Below are 15,164 nucleotides of genomic sequence, written 5' to 3' on the forward strand. Positions count from 1 at the left end.
TTGTGTCTTATGTTGTTTACCTTGCAAGTTGTTTTAATTGTATGCATACTCCTATGGACCAAAAATTCAAAGTTTTCTCTTCTAAGAAAACACTTGCTCTTTCTAGACTATTTTTTATACTCAAGAGATTGTGATCTTGGTTTATTAGATTGAGGATTATGATAAGAAGTGTCGTGAGATAAGATCTGAAATTCGTGAGCTCCAACAACATCAAACCAACAAGGTGCGTGCCACTCATGTAGTAAACATGGTTTTAAGCACCCAATTGTATATTCAGTTGTGACCCTTTTTTGTTGGCAGGTTACAGCTTTTGGAGGAGACCGAGTGATTTCTCTTTTACGTGCTATTGAGCGACATCATCATAAGTTTAAAAGTCCGCCCATTGGTCCAATTGGTTCCCATGTGGTCAGTGGTAGAAAACTGGATGATTGCATTTGGGTTTGTTTATATTGTGTTGTATTAAAAAGATATTCTCTTTGTTACATATTGTGTTTGAATATTTCGTTGCTTGTAGTAGTAGTCATTGGTGATATTCCGCATGTTTTGATATCGGGATTTTTTTTCTTTAAAATCTTTTGTTATTCTCCAATTTCTTTTCAAAGTGGTAAGATCTCGCCCTTGAAGCTACATTTACTTTTATATACTGCAGACCTTGGTCAATGGGGATACATGGGCTCCTGCTGTTGAGCAAGCGATTGGGAGGCTGCTTAATGCTTTTATTGTGACTGATCATAAGGATGCTCTTCTTCTCAGAGGATGTGCAAGAGAAGCTAACTATAACCACCTTCAGATCATCATATATGACTTTTCAAGACCAAGGTAGATGACCAATTTATTGATTTTAACTGCCTTGGTGGGTGCCTACTGCCCCTATTTTTATTTCTAGTTTTGATATTTTTCCTCTTCATATGGTGCTTTTATTTGTTTAGATTGAGCTTGCCCCACCACATGCTTCCTCATACAAAGCACCCTACTACACTTTCTGTTTTACAATCAGATAATCCTACCGTAATAAATGTCTTGGTGGATATGGTAACCTTTCTCTTCCCTATATGACTGCTCTCAGATTTTTGTGGCTCTTCAACATCTTTTAATGTCCTTGTTGATTATTTTCTTCAGGGCAGTGCTGAGAGGCAAGTTCTTGTTAGAGATTATGATGTGGGAAAAGCTGTTGCTTTTGAGCAAAGAATTTCAAATCTGAAGGAGGTCTACACTTTGGACGGACATAAAATGTAAGTTAGGAGCTTGTTCTATAGGTTATTTAAGCTCATCGAATGTGTTAGATTGATTTATTAAGTAACTAACTTGGCTCAAAAGCATGAGCTTTTGGTTCTAGTAATTTTAATATGGAGTCACGTCAGGTTGACCAATTAGTCTTGTATTTGAATCCATCAACCGTATGAATAAATTATCATAAGTTGTTTTTGTGTCTGTTATATATTTTTGGTTCTGGTGTACGTTTGTCTTCATTCGCATGCCTTGCTTGTAAGGATGCAACTGAGCTTAAATGCTATTTAGCATCTTTTCTTTTCATTTTAAGCTTTTGGATTGACTGATAAACTTAAAATGCTAGAGCCAATACAATCTTGTGTTTGAATTCCCTCCAATTTTAGAAATGAAGTAAATTATCACTTGGCAAAATGGCTGTGTTTGGATCGCCATGACTGGCCCACAAATCCTTGCACATTTGGGGCCTACTAGGGACTAAATGCTATTCTTCAGCTGTACTCATAAACTAAAGAGTACTAAATTCTATTGTTCTGCTGTACTCATTAATCAAAGATTTCAAGTCGATTGGTAACTTAAATTGTTATTAGATCTAATTTGACCAAGTGGATGAATTTCCCTGTTGTCACTTGCGGATGAATTTCCCTGTTGTTATGTTTGTTTCTTAATGTTTGTGGTTGTGATTCTGTCTGACTCTTGTTCCTCTCATGTTGTAGCGGCGTCCAACTTTTTTAGGTTGGTGGTAATTCAGTATGATTAATTGACTTATAATAGCATAATTTTTGTAAAATTGATAGTTAGAGCTGTCTGAGGCAATTGAAGGTAAAGTAACTGCATGGGTTCTTATGTATTTCCTTCAAACTTAAAATTTCAAGGTCTTACAACAGATCGCACTGCATGCTTAAAGTACTAGATACACTTGCTTTTGTGGAGGCAGAGGTGGAGCATTGGTTCCTTGCGGTTTGGGACAGAGTACAAGTAAGTTGTACTCTGGAAAGAGTTATAGGGAATTGTTTGACAGTTCTTATGTATTTCCTTCAAACTTATAGTTTCAAGGTCTTACAACAGATCATGCTGCATGCTTAAAGTATATTATATACACTTCTTGCTTTTGTGGGGGCAGAGGTGGAGCATTGGTTCTTTGCAGTTTGGGAAATGGTACAGGGAAGTTGTACCCTGGAAAGAGTTATAGGGAATAGTTTGACAGTCCCTATTGTATACCAGGCATAGAGATAAGAGGGAGGGGCCGAGGGGGAGTGGATATAAAGGTTACAAAGATAGTTAAGCAGCAGTGTGCGGTGGCCCTCTTAGTAAAGCACATATGCATTTAAGAAAGGTAGTGCTTGAACAAATTGAGATATTATGTTGCTATTTCTTTGTTAAGAGAGTGTAAAATCTTAGAAAGGGAGTTAAAACGGACAACATTAACAATTTGCAGGAACCATTACTGTGATCTTACATATTGTTCTAAAACCATAAGAGATTTGTTTTTGGATGAGTCCTGGACAGTTGATGAATTTGTGCCTTGAGTAGCATCACATGAACTATGGTTACTTATTCATACATATTTGCTTTGCTCTTGGTATTGTTCATGTTAACAGAGAGAAGGAGCTATGTAGGTGGAGAGAACGGTGTAAAGACTGCATTTTTATTGTATTTTCTTACTAATGACAATTACAAGAAATATTTAGACTAGAACATTGATAAAATAGGTAACACAGCTCAATAACAGCAAACAGCACACAGTGAATCACTGACAGCCAGTGATATCTTTTGGTCTCTGTTTTTGAGCTTCAGCAGTGTATGAGCAGTAATCAAAGTTATTTTCCATGTATATTTCCCAGTTTGAAGACTTCAATTCATTTCTGATATCCCTAGGTTTTCTCGAGGGTCAGTCCAGACAATTCTGCCATTAAACAGGAGGCTCAGAACTGGCCGTCTTTGTGGTTCTTATGACGAGAAGATTAAGGATCTTGAAAGAGCTGCGTTACATGTACAGGAAGAAGCTCAACAATGCAGAAAGAGGAAGAGGGATTCAGAAGAAAGACTTCAGGATCTTCAACAACATCAACAAAACGTTAAGGTAATAGCAGAGTGGAAGACTGCTTACAGCTCACCTGTGGAAAATCCTGTCCTAACTATTTATTTATGTTATTGCTGTATACTCGGTTTTAACCGGCATGTTTGTTATCCTGTGTTTCCTTCTTTTTGTGTAGAGGAGGTGCTTTAGTGCGGAACGGAATCGGATGTCAAAGGAACTAGCTTTTCAGGATGTGAAGAATTCATTTGCTGCTGATGCTGGTCCACCATCTGCATCAGCAGTTGATGAGATTTCTCAAGAAATTTCAGTTTGTTCCATAATGCTCACACCATTCAAAATTCAATTTGTACTTTACTATGTTACCTGTTTTATCTCCCTTTATAATTTTATTTGTGTTGTGGAATGTTTCATAGAATATTCAAGAGGAAATAGAAGAGAAGGAGATCATTCTGGAAAAGCTCCAATTCAGCATGAATGAAGCAGAAGCTAAAGTCGAAGACCTTAAGTTATCATTTCAGAGTTTATGTGGTATCTTCTTAATGTTTCTATGATTGGTGTTCAGTTCTATTATACTTATCCTTATGATTTCTTCCATAATGCTACTTGTAGAGTCAGCAAAAGAAGAGGTTGATACCTTTGAGGCAGCAGAGAAAGAGCTAATGGAGATAGAAAAAAATCTACAAACTTCAGAATCGGTTTCCTATTCTTTTCTAAACTTCTTTCAGTGCTTCCCTGCTGTTTCTGTAATTTTGTTTTCTTGAGTTTTTATATTCAGAAATCAAATTTCTATTTCAGGAGAAGGCTCACTATGAAGATGTAATGAGAACCAGGGTTGTCGGTGCTATCAAAGAGGCAGAGTCGCAGTATCGGGAGCTTGAACTTCTCCGTCAGGTACATTTTATACATTATTCAAAAAATAGCAGAAATTTTGTTGCTAGCTTTTCAATGTTGTCTGTAGTTTCTAAATATTCAAAGTGAAAGCAATTGTTCTTGCATCAATCGATAGCAAAAATTTTATACTTGGGTTAAATTGCAGGATAGTTGCAGAAAGGCTTCTGTTATTTGTCCTGAGAGTGAGATTGAAGCTTTAGGAGGTTGGGATGGTAGCACTCCTGAACAACTCAGCGCTCAAGTAAACAGACTGAATCAGAGGCTTAAGCATGAGAGTCACCAGTATGAGCATAAATTGTCTTCATTATGTCCTTTTGACGACTTAAGGTTCTAATTACACACGTATCTTCTGAGCAGATATTCTGAATCAATTGAAGACTTGAGGATGTTGTATAAGGAAAAAGAGCATAAAATTTTAAGAAAACAGCAAACTTACCAAGCTTTTCGGGAAAAAGTGAGGGTAAGTTGTACATGTTTATTTTCATTTATATTAGACTAGGAGCTTATTTAAACTCTCACTGATATATTGCATGTATCTAATTGTCAATATGTTCTCCAACATTGTTGTTTACCTTCAATTGCATTTTTTACCCCTTTTTTCTGCAATTTCTTGTTCCCTTTTTTCAAGTAAACCTTATTTTGAATCCTTTTACGATTTCTAATGATGTGTTCTGATTCAAGGTCATGTCCATTTTCCAAAATCTTTTATAAACCATTTGAAAATGTAGAATGGTCTTTGAGATTCTCTATGTGATTGTGACAGAGAAACAAAAAAGGGTTAAGGAGCAAAAATTGTCCATGCTTTTATCAGATTGGCTGTTTGTCAGATCAGCTGTTGTTGCCTTGTCAAGTTGTCCCCATCTTGTTCAGCTGAATGAAGCGACCTGATCTTTCTATTGTTTTTTCTTCTGACTTTCAAAGAAAATAGATTAAGGGAAGAACTTGAAGGGATGGAAAGAGAGGAACAAGGGATTAATTAAACAGAGAAAGGATGTAGATAGAGATAAAGGGGCTACTGTTTAAACGGGAATTGTTTTTTTTTTTTTTTAGATGGGCACTATTTTATTTATATATTTATTAAATGAGGACTCTTGGGACATGGTCTAAAAAATTCTTCTAGGCACTATTTATGTGCTGGGATAGCCAGGGAGATGGTTGGCCTACTTGTTACTTTTAGGCGAGTAAACAAAAGAAGGAATGGAATGCTCTAGAGCCATTCATGTTACTCTTTCGTATATCAAGATATATAACCTTCATGTTTATTGATTTCTGTAATCATTAACTGCAATTTAGTCAAGACATCTGTTAGACAAGTGGGATTGTTTACTAATTATCTATAATTTTGTATTGTTTACATTAAAATTTTAAAGCCTATTCAGTGTTAAGTTGTGGTATGGCAACTGTCAATAGCACAAATATCATAAATACAGAGGGAGTCAAGTTCTCAATTTTCATCTGTATGTGTTGTTTTCTTTCATTTCGGACTCTTGTGTGTTTAAATTGTTGGATTTTTCATTGTCCAATACATTATAAAGTGCTCCTTCTAAAGCATCTTCTCAAGTATAAAGTCAATTGGCCAGATGAGCAGATAGTTTAGGTTTATAAGATTAGGTGAATTATCCACTCACTACACTCGAGAAGTTGTTAGCAGCTGCTGCAGACTTTATTATAGCTTGAGTTTAGGAAATCAAGTTGTGTATATAACTTTGAATCCACAATTTGAATTTCAACCATTCACCGAATTGTCTATTTCTTCAATGATTTGTTTCTTATTTGTATTAGCTATTTGCCACCCTGAAGTATGGAGTCAACTGGCTAGATGCGCAGATAATTTGGATTCTTCATTTCTCCACTCACTACTGTTGAAAAAATTGTTAGCATATGCTGCAGACTTCTTTATAGCGTGAATTTAGAAAATCAAGTTGTATATATAACTTTCAACCATTCACTGAGTTGTCTCTTTCTCTCTCTTTATTTCTTCTTTGTATTAGCTATTCATCATCCTCTTTGCCAGTTTGGCTTATTAACGGCTTGATTTTCTCACACTATCCCATGCCACAACACCGCCCCCCCCTCCCGCGACAACACACACTAAAAGCACCATTCTCCTCTGACTTCTAAATTGCAGGCTTGTCGAGAAGCGCTGGACTCGCGATGGGGCAAGTTTCAAAGAAATGCTACTCTTTTGAAGCGTCAGTTGACTTGGCAGTATGAATTTGCTGTTTTTCATATTCCACATCACATTCTTTATATTGCTTGATTTTCTATTTCCTCATTTGAAGAATACATTTACATGATGTTTGAATGGTTTCGTAATAAACCAATTTTTTTCAATTAGATTTAATGGCCATCTGGGAAAGAAGGGGATTAGCGGGAAAATTAATATTAACTATGAGGAAAAGACTCTCTCCATTGAGGTAAGTTGTGTGCCCTTTGTGTACTTCTTTTGTTCTGTGTATAGTCGAGTAAGACCATTTGTGTTATACATGCACGAATCATGCTCCTAGTTAGCTAGACAGTTGGAAACATTTTCTACTTTGCATTTTCAATTTTATTGAATCTTGAAACTGTGCATTCTATTTATCAGGTAAAGATGCCCCAAGATGCATCAAGCAGCAATGTTCGTGACACGAGGGGACTTTCAGGTTTTCTTCTGTCTACACCTCTTTCTGTTGCCAAGTTAATTACTGGGCCTAGAATACTTACAAAATTGATGGTCTTCAATCATGCTTTTGTAAACTTGAAGAACGCCAACAGATTTTATTAGTTGCACAGTGTGTGGTGAGTTACTAATAATAATATGGAGTTGAATTACTCCGAGAAGTGTGGACCCTCAGCCTTTTTCGATAATTCTGCATTTTTTGGCTTCATTTGAGACCTTTGTAATTCCTTTTAAATAATACAAGCCAAACTCCTCCCCAGCCTCTTGCACCAACTTTAGAGATCTCACTAGCTGAACTAACAATACCCACAAATTTATTTATTAATTTCCTTCATTGTAGGATTTTTTTTAATAAGAAATTTAATTCTTCAACCAAGGCATGCCTTGGAACTATTTCAACAGTTGGTTAGGCTTGTACATTCTCCTCCTTAATTTCCCCTCATTAGTTTTATAAGACTATGAGAGTATCAATCTTCTGGCTGTACTTTTCACCTGGTGGATTGATTTCTTGAGTTAAACTTTAAAATGGTTTAATTTGCTTGCTGAATAGGTGGGGAGCGTTCATTTTCAACATTATGCTTTGCATTGGCTCTTCACGAAATGACAGAAGCTCCATTTCGAGCAATGGACGAGTTTGATGTGTTCATGGTCAGTTTTTATATAAATTATGTCTTTTCTATTGACTTCAGTGGGTATGTACCATGTAACTTTTTCTACTTGGTATGGTGAAGTATCCAGGAAATAGGTGTCCTTTTTGAGATGTGAATTTTATAATTTTTATGTGTTACTTTTGATCTCCAGGATGCAATTAGCCGGAAAATAAGCTTAGATACATTAGTGGATTTTGCTTTGGCACAAGGATCCCAGTGGATATTTATCACCCCTCATGATGTCGGGTACATAATTCAGCTCATGTCTCAAACTTCATGTTTTATTGACCTTGCATCTTCCCTGTTGCACATAGCCATAGGATTGCCACGCACGTGCTTCCCTAGCATCACCATGTCAATTTTTTTTTATTGTCTTTTTGTTTGCTTCTATACTAGTCTTGGGTTTTCTGATTTCCTTTTTGATGTCTTCGTGGTTAGTTATGTAAAAACTTTTGCCTCTGCTTATGCTTTTGTTGAAGTTCGCAATACCCATTATTAGGTCATGTTAGGCAGTCAAAAGATTGTATAACCGATAGGTGCTCTTTTGCAAAATGGCCTAGAATTGCTTTCAGCTTGCTTTACTGGTGTTTTTGTCATGGTTTTACCTGTGCTTGTTTTTCTAGGAATTGCTATTTTCAGGTTTGATCGCCCAACAATGTTTAATAAGATATCACTAACTTACGAAACACTTGGAACTGTCCCCTCGGCAGCTAAAACCACATTTTGATTGGATAAATTCAGTCAAATAATAAAGAACCGGCGTAACTATTGGCAAAGATAATGCATCTAACTTCATTGTTGTTGCATTTGACATACAGTTTAGTGAAACAAGGAGAGAGGATCAAGAAACAGCAGATGGCAGCTCCTCGTCCTTGATCTTATTCGTCTACAGCTTTTGCTTGCATTAATATCTGAATGATATTTAATAAGGTCAGCTGTTCCGTTAATCAAACAATGTACTAATTTAAGGTGAGATTTATTTTGGTCCCTATGTGCGTGTAACGTTAGACATGTAGAAGTTGAGTGGAGCTAAATGTTGCAAAACTTTGCTGGGATAAGTCAGAATACTTAACTCTTGAGTTACATATACTTATTTCTCGCTTCGCATTTGTGAGTAAAAGTTTGTGGAGGAATCTTAATGTGGATCGGACGCTGCAATGATAGAACTGGAAACGTCCCCGGAAATTTGAGTCAAACCCCCACAAGTAAATAGAGCAGATTGAAAAATGGATGAGATCTCACATTCACAATTAAGTTAAAAAGGCAGGTGAAAACTTGGATACACAAAAACGTCATCATCTATTGGCACCGTTCAATTTACAATTAATTTTGCAGAGCACCAGCATGGGCCAAGGTTCTCCCCGTGAGTTACGAACGTGTCGTAATGGAAACAGCTAATTTTTCAATTTTCCAGAGGAAGCCAGCTATGGGTTCCCTGGATTATATTGAATGTAGTTTTGATACTGTCTTGCATGGCCAACACCAATGAACAACTTTTTTCGAGATCCCAACAACCTTTTAAATAGATTATCTTAATAGATTAATTTATTACTTGTCTGAGTATTGCCCATCAAATCCAACACGGAACACGGACAGCAAACTCTTTTACCATTCCGTAATGGCGTATTTTATCCTTTTTAACTTTGAAATTGTTATAATTTATAGATATAATTTATGGATATCTTATAATTTGTCATTCATTGGGAGTCTAAATCAAATACTCAGTGGGACGTTAGTCTATTGAATATTAATTCATAAATTTATTCTCATTAATCTTTTAATAGATACCTAAATTTGGAATAATGAGTTTTATACATACGCTTGAGCTCACTCCTCAATATAATTTGAAGCTGAGGGAATGAGTGGCATTCGGATTGTAATTGAATAACACATCTTTTGATTTGGGTTGACTTATTTATGTACTCAGTCCGATTTTTAATGTATGCAATATGAAATTAGTTAACATCATACTCAATTTATCTATTTGTACATCTGCAAATGGTACTACAATTCACGGTGTGTCTGTAAACTGTAATCTCCTTATTATGAAATTAACGCTACGCTTTCTTGGTGACTGTTAATTGTTTTTTGATACAGGGAGCTTTTATCTTTATCATTTTTCCTGTGGTATCTTTTGTTCCCACCCACTTCGAAAGAAAATTTTGAATCATGAACGGCTATGTGTGTAACGGCTATTTTTGTGGGAAGCCCGCTGCGTCTAAACGGGGAACAAAACCAAATAAACAATGCCCCGGAGGCAAAGAAAAAGGGCAAGATAATTATGAAAAAGAAAAAAAAAAACTGATTTAATTCAAGATGTGGTGTGTAAGTTCGTTCACTTGAGGATAAAATTACTTCACAAGGTCAAGAAGTTTTAGGGTGCGTTTGTGATTTGGGTTGGACAGCTGTAACTTAAAAGCTACAACACTAAAATGTTTAATAAACATTAGCTGCTGTAGTTTTTAAGCTATGTTGATATGATTTTTTACTTGTATAATGAAAAATTTATTATATCTTTAATAATTTCATCAAAATCATTATTTAAAATTTATATTTATTATATATTACTAACTTTTATTTAATACTTACAGTTTTTTTTCACAGCACCATCCCAAACGCACCCTTAGCATCCAAAATCTATTCGTGCGGGTATTTCATAATCATTAACATACACATTATTATGTCGAGGATAATTATGGATGCTGACAAAATTAGATGTGAGGAGATGATTCACTTTGCATGCACATTTCGAACACATACGTGTAAATCGTATGGAGTAGTAAATTAGATTTGCAATATCGATGGCAACAAGCCGTTATCTTTCAATTAATAATTCAGTGGATCACGATTTTTGGACTTTTATGTTAATTATGGTACCTTTTTTTTTGGTTTTGTGTGTGTTTGGAGGAGGGGGGGGGGTAACATTTAATTTCAGGTATCTTATTTGGTTTTCTAGTGGGCAAACAAACAAACAAACCAAAAAAAAAAAAAAAAAATTGCACCCCATTCCTTTTTCGAAATGGATAATTTTTGGTATTTGAGTTGTCTAAATATTACAATCATATAAGCTTAAACCAATATGGAAAAAAAGGCCAACTCTTTATTCTATTTTGTTGGGGTTTTAAATTGGAAGACAAAAGAGAAAATCATAATTATGACTCTATTACCATAAACTCAAGTGTAGAGGAGGCTTAATGAATTAATTAGTTATCTCCTCGGATGTAAACGTAATAAAAGTCTACTATAAATTTATCCTAAATTTCCAGTTTATTTTTTTTAAATCTATTTTGTAATTCCCCTTAGAAATGTCGAAAAGGAAAAAATAGATTTTGTTAAGGCGAGGAGAGCTCGCTACAGTAAGTACCTGTTTGGTATGGCTTATTTAAGAGCCATAAGTGCTTATTTAATCGTATAAGCACTTTTTAAAAATTTTTATGGTGTTTGATTATTTTTTTAGTAGAGTTTTTTTAGCTTAAATAAGCTAATTTATCTCTACTAACAAAAGCCCAAAATTTGAACTTTTGGGAGTTGAGATTATAGATTTTTTCTAAAAATATATAATATAAAAAATATCACACAGTTTAATAGTTCAAAAGTATTTTTTTTATTGACAACCAAACACCCAATGACTTTTTGTCCAAAAACTCTATTAGTATAAGCTCTAGTACTATAAGCTCTACTGTTATAAGCTCTATTTAATAAGCTGTACCAAACGGAGCCTAAATCAAGAAACAGAAGCTACTGAACCGTGGGAACACTCGAGAAATTATAATTCATCATATCATGCGATCCGCACAGCGTATTTGAAATCATCAGACACTGACTTGACTTCCTCAGAAAAAAATAAAAAATAAAAAACAAAATTTTGAAATTATTAGATACTGACAAAAAGTAGCAAACTCACCCGAAAATAAAATGATTGTAGGAATAATAACATTTTCACGCCCTAATTTCTTATATTTCTCAACCCTTGGGACAGAATTTGTTTGCTGTATCAAACAGGTCCCTCAACGACCAACATGAAAATATTGTAAATGAAAATTATATTTGTTAAGGTACTGAAGAAAATATACCAAACATCAACATTTTATTATAATAATTAAGTAAATATTTGTGTATTTTTTAAAATAAATTTTGAATATTTACTTTTAAATTTTTTTGTAATGAGTGGTAGCCGCCGCCACTTATTCCTTAATAGTCTGTAGTCTCCACTATTAAATCATAGCATGATTACTGTAGTATAAATTTTTATAAACAGTCACCTAATCTTTTATAAAGCTAAGAAGTTTGCCAAGTCAAATGGAATCAATTGACGTGTAATAAATAAATTTGTAAGATAAAATAAATTCTCCTCATCATATTTAATTAGTTTTAGATATAAAGTGTACAACGCTTAAACATTAATTATAGACTGCACCACACATTACATTTCCTTAAGTCTGATGTGTAAAACAAAACACATGATCATATCTACATAAAATGAATAGAGCTTACGGTTAAAAATAATTAAACAAAAAAGACAAGATTAGTTTTATCAGATAAAGTATAAAAAGTATTGAAAGTAATTCGGAAAGTGAATTAGATCTAAAAGAATTTGTTGTGTAGTTAATAACCAAGATTTATACAAAAAACACTTCCCAAAATTTGATGTTTAAACAGTTCTTAAAAAAAATTTTACTTACAAAAGGGCTCCAGCTAAAAGATTATAAAAGAACAGCTTAGAAAACTGAGCAAGAAGGAAATCCAAGAAGGAGAAGACGGCGTGTTAATTGGTTGGCTACTTGGCTTGTGGTATTAAAAAACAAGTGTTATATTTTGAGAAAACGCAAAAAGTAAGGACACAGATGTTATTATCCCTAATCAGAAAAATAGAAAAGATTTAGGACTGTGTTATCTTCAATTCAAACAACCACATGCCCCCACCAACTCTTAGAAATCCGTTAAACCAGAAACACGTAAGACAAAACACACACTCTCTCTTCAAAGCTTCCTTCCTTTACTTGCTCACCGTTCGAAAGTCCATCGCATTTCTGACGACGTCGTTTCCGGTAGAGCAGCAGAGCAAAAAGTCTTTTTTTTCAGTTTGATGCAAGCAGAGGAAGAGATACATGATAAACGGAAAAACAACAACCGGACACGAAAACGATGCCGTATGTAGAAGAAGAGAAAGCAAATGAAACCCCTATCCCGGTCAGAAACCCAAGCCCTAACCTGTCATCGAAGAAGAAGAGAGCGCCGAGCTGGTCGGACATTTGGCCCTTGAAACGTGTGGTCTTCACTATGCAGCTTCCGGAGTCACGGCCCGACGGCGACAAAACCCTAATCTCGAATTTCTCGCGAATCGACCGTACCCTTTTACTGTCCGACGATATTCTCCTCAGAATCCTCTCGAAACTCCCCGTTTCGCAGCGGAACGCTAACTCGTTGGTCTGTAAACGCTGGCTGAATCTTCAGGGTCGGCTTGTGCGGTCACTCAAAGTGCTCGATTGGGAGTTTCTTGAATCCGGTAGGTTGATTTCCAGATTCCCGAATTTGTCCAATGTTGATTTGGTTGTTGGGTGTTTTGTGAGACGGATGGGTGCGGGTGTTTTTTTGAGCCATAGATTGGTGTCCCTGCATATTGATTCTTGTTTTTCGAGGTTTTGTGACGATGAGGGTATGTTGTTGCCTGTTGAAATTATTGATAGAGGGCTGAAGGCGCTTGCTTGTGGGTGCCCGAATTTGCGGAGGCTTGTGGTGGTCGGTGCTAGTGAGTTCGGTTTGTTGAGTGTGGCCGAAGAGTGCTTGACTTTGCAAGAGTTTGAGTTGCATAAGTGTGGTGATAATGTGTTGCGAGGGATTGCTGCATGTGAGAATTTGCAAATCTTGAAACTGGTTGGAAATGTGGAAGGGTTTTACAATTCCACAGTTTCGGATATTGGGTTGACGATTTTGGCTCAAGGGTGTAAGAGATTGGTTAAGCTTGAGCTTAGCGGTTGTGAGGGTAGCTTTGATGGGATTAAAGCGATTGGGCAGTGTTGTCAAATGCTCGAGGAATTGACCTTTTCTGATCATAGGATGGATGATGGGTGGTTGGCTGCACTTTCGTACTGTGAGAATTTGAAGACTTTGAGATTTGTGTCGTGTAAGAAGATTGATCCAAGTCCGGGCCCGGATGAGTATTTGGGCTCTTGTCTGGCTCTTGAACGGTTGCACTTGCAGAAGTGTCAGTTGAGAGATAAGAAAGGTGTGAGAGCGTTGTTCAGGGTATGCGAAGCTGTGAGGGAGCTTGTTTTTCAGGATTGTTGGGGACTGGATGATGATATTTTCAGATTTGCCGATGTTTTCAGGTTCTCTCTTATTTCCGTCTTTGTTACTGTTGTTGTCTATATTTCCAAATTTAGGTCTTTTCAGCCTGGCATTTTTACAAGTGCTTACAATTCTAAGAACCACTAGAAAATGATGTGCTTACTGTAGGTTTGATGTCATCACTAAAACAATCATGTGCTGTACCTTTTTCAAAATGAAATAATTGTGAATTTGCATAATGTGTGGGCACACACTCACAAATGTACAGATATAAGCTGGAAAGGAGATCTATAGTGGAACTACTAAGCTTGGAACTGATGAGCTGTGTAATTGATTTTCAGTAATTATAGGATTGTACACGGGCATATTTATACTACAATGTTGCAAATAAACCATGTAATTATGGTTGATCTGCTATTTTACCCCAACAAAAGGGGCAGGGGGGAGAAGTGGTGGGTTCAACAAGTTTATTTTGAATTTATTTAGAATGTTTAATTACAATAGAGAAAGCTACTTTAGTAGCCAGTTGACTGGCACCAACTGACTTATACAATAGAAAACAATCATTCAAAAAAATTATTTGATTGGAAATTTGTTGGTGTTACTTTGTCCACAGGAGGGCAAAGTTTCTATCCTTAGAAGGTTGCTCACTTGTAACAACAGAAGGCCTGGAATCCGTGATTCTTTCCTGGACAGATCTTCAAAGTCTAAGAGTAGTATCTTGTAAGAACATCAAGGACGGTGAAGTCTCTCCTGTACTTTCAACACTGTTCTCTGTCCTTAAAGAGCTGAAATGGAGACCGGACACCAAATCTCTTCTTGCGTCAAGTCTTGCGGGGACTGGCATGGGGAAGAGAGGTGGTAAATTTTTCAAGAAGATGTGAGGCCTGAATTAGTCTCTTAACAAGATTAGATTTTGCACGTTTTTTCTCATGACCAGTTGACCACGATCCCAGCCACTGTCCAAATGGTCTTTCTGTGCGAAATTCTCTTCATCAAATATAATCTGATTCCTTGTCCATTTTTAGCCAGTTAACTTGTATGTTGACAAAGGCAGATTGTTGTTTAGTCTCATCCTTTCTGGTATGAGTGTGGAATACCAGCCGAGGGATGAAAGAGTATGATAAATTTGCAGATCTCCTTTCTTGATGCACATCAGGCCGAAGACGCCTTTGCTCATTTCAATATCAAGTGCAAACATCCGAGAAGATGTCTCGGTCTTAGAACATAATTTTAATGATTATATGTATTTGCTAGTTCATTTCCAGATTGTAACTAGAAGTTGGCAATAGATTAGGGTCATTATCTGACTGCTTAAATGTAATTGTAGTTCATATAGTTAGTAATGTATTTATCGTTCTCCTTTTCTCAAATGTAGCAATAAAACAATTCTCTCTCCTTCTAC

General features: G+C 35.9%; 2 protein-coding genes across 3 annotated transcripts in view; both read left to right on the top strand.

Moving 5' to 3' along the window:
• The window catches only part of LOC18031512 (structural maintenance of chromosomes protein 6B), a 14,722-nt gene extending 6,070 nt beyond the window's left edge, over positions 1-8,652 (top strand). The window contains exons 11-29 of one of the 2 annotated variants that reach the window (XR_002906696.1): positions 149-223; positions 301-405; positions 650-819; positions 930-1,032; positions 1,120-1,232; positions 3,106-3,310; positions 3,444-3,575; positions 3,682-3,796; positions 3,878-3,963; positions 4,064-4,159; positions 4,305-4,441; positions 4,517-4,619; positions 6,288-6,367; positions 6,498-6,576; positions 6,747-6,804; positions 7,372-7,469; positions 7,623-7,717; positions 8,290-8,401; positions 8,636-8,652. Coding sequence is in view for 1 of the 2 variants with exons in the window: in XM_006421572.2 (XP_006421635.2) it covers positions 149-223; positions 301-405; positions 650-819; positions 930-1,032; positions 1,120-1,232; positions 3,106-3,310; positions 3,444-3,575; positions 3,682-3,796; positions 3,878-3,963; positions 4,064-4,159; positions 4,305-4,441; positions 4,517-4,619; positions 6,288-6,367; positions 6,498-6,576; positions 6,747-6,804; positions 7,372-7,469; positions 7,623-7,717; positions 8,290-8,347 (1,908 nt within the window). In the remaining variant the exon portion in view is untranslated. Of the gene's footprint in view, positions 1-148; positions 224-300; positions 406-649; positions 820-929; positions 1,033-1,119; positions 1,233-3,105; positions 3,311-3,443; positions 3,576-3,681; positions 3,797-3,877; positions 3,964-4,063; positions 4,160-4,304; positions 4,442-4,516; positions 4,620-6,287; positions 6,368-6,497; positions 6,577-6,746; positions 6,805-7,371; positions 7,470-7,622; positions 7,718-8,289; positions 8,579-8,635 lie in introns of those variants that run through there. The other variant, XM_006421572.2, reaches the window with a different exon arrangement.
• A 3,741-nt stretch (positions 8,653-12,393) lies between these two features.
• LOC18033005 (F-box protein At5g51380) lies at positions 12,394-15,163 on the top strand. Its single transcript, XM_006421573.2, has 2 exons — positions 12,394-13,800; positions 14,376-15,163. The coding sequence occupies exons 1-2, from the start codon at positions 12,617-12,619 to the stop codon at positions 14,641-14,643; spliced, it is 1,452 nt and encodes a 483-aa protein (XP_006421636.1). The 5' UTR covers positions 12,394-12,616; the 3' UTR covers positions 14,644-15,163.
• Position 15,164: the final 1 nt, after the last annotated feature.

Source organism: Citrus clementina, unplaced genomic scaffold, assembly GCF_000493195.1.
Source record: "Citrus clementina cultivar Clemenules unplaced genomic scaffold, Citrus_clementina_v1.0 scaffold_9, whole genome shotgun sequence".
Classification (NCBI taxonomy): domain Eukaryota; kingdom Viridiplantae; phylum Streptophyta; class Magnoliopsida; order Sapindales; family Rutaceae; genus Citrus; species Citrus x clementina.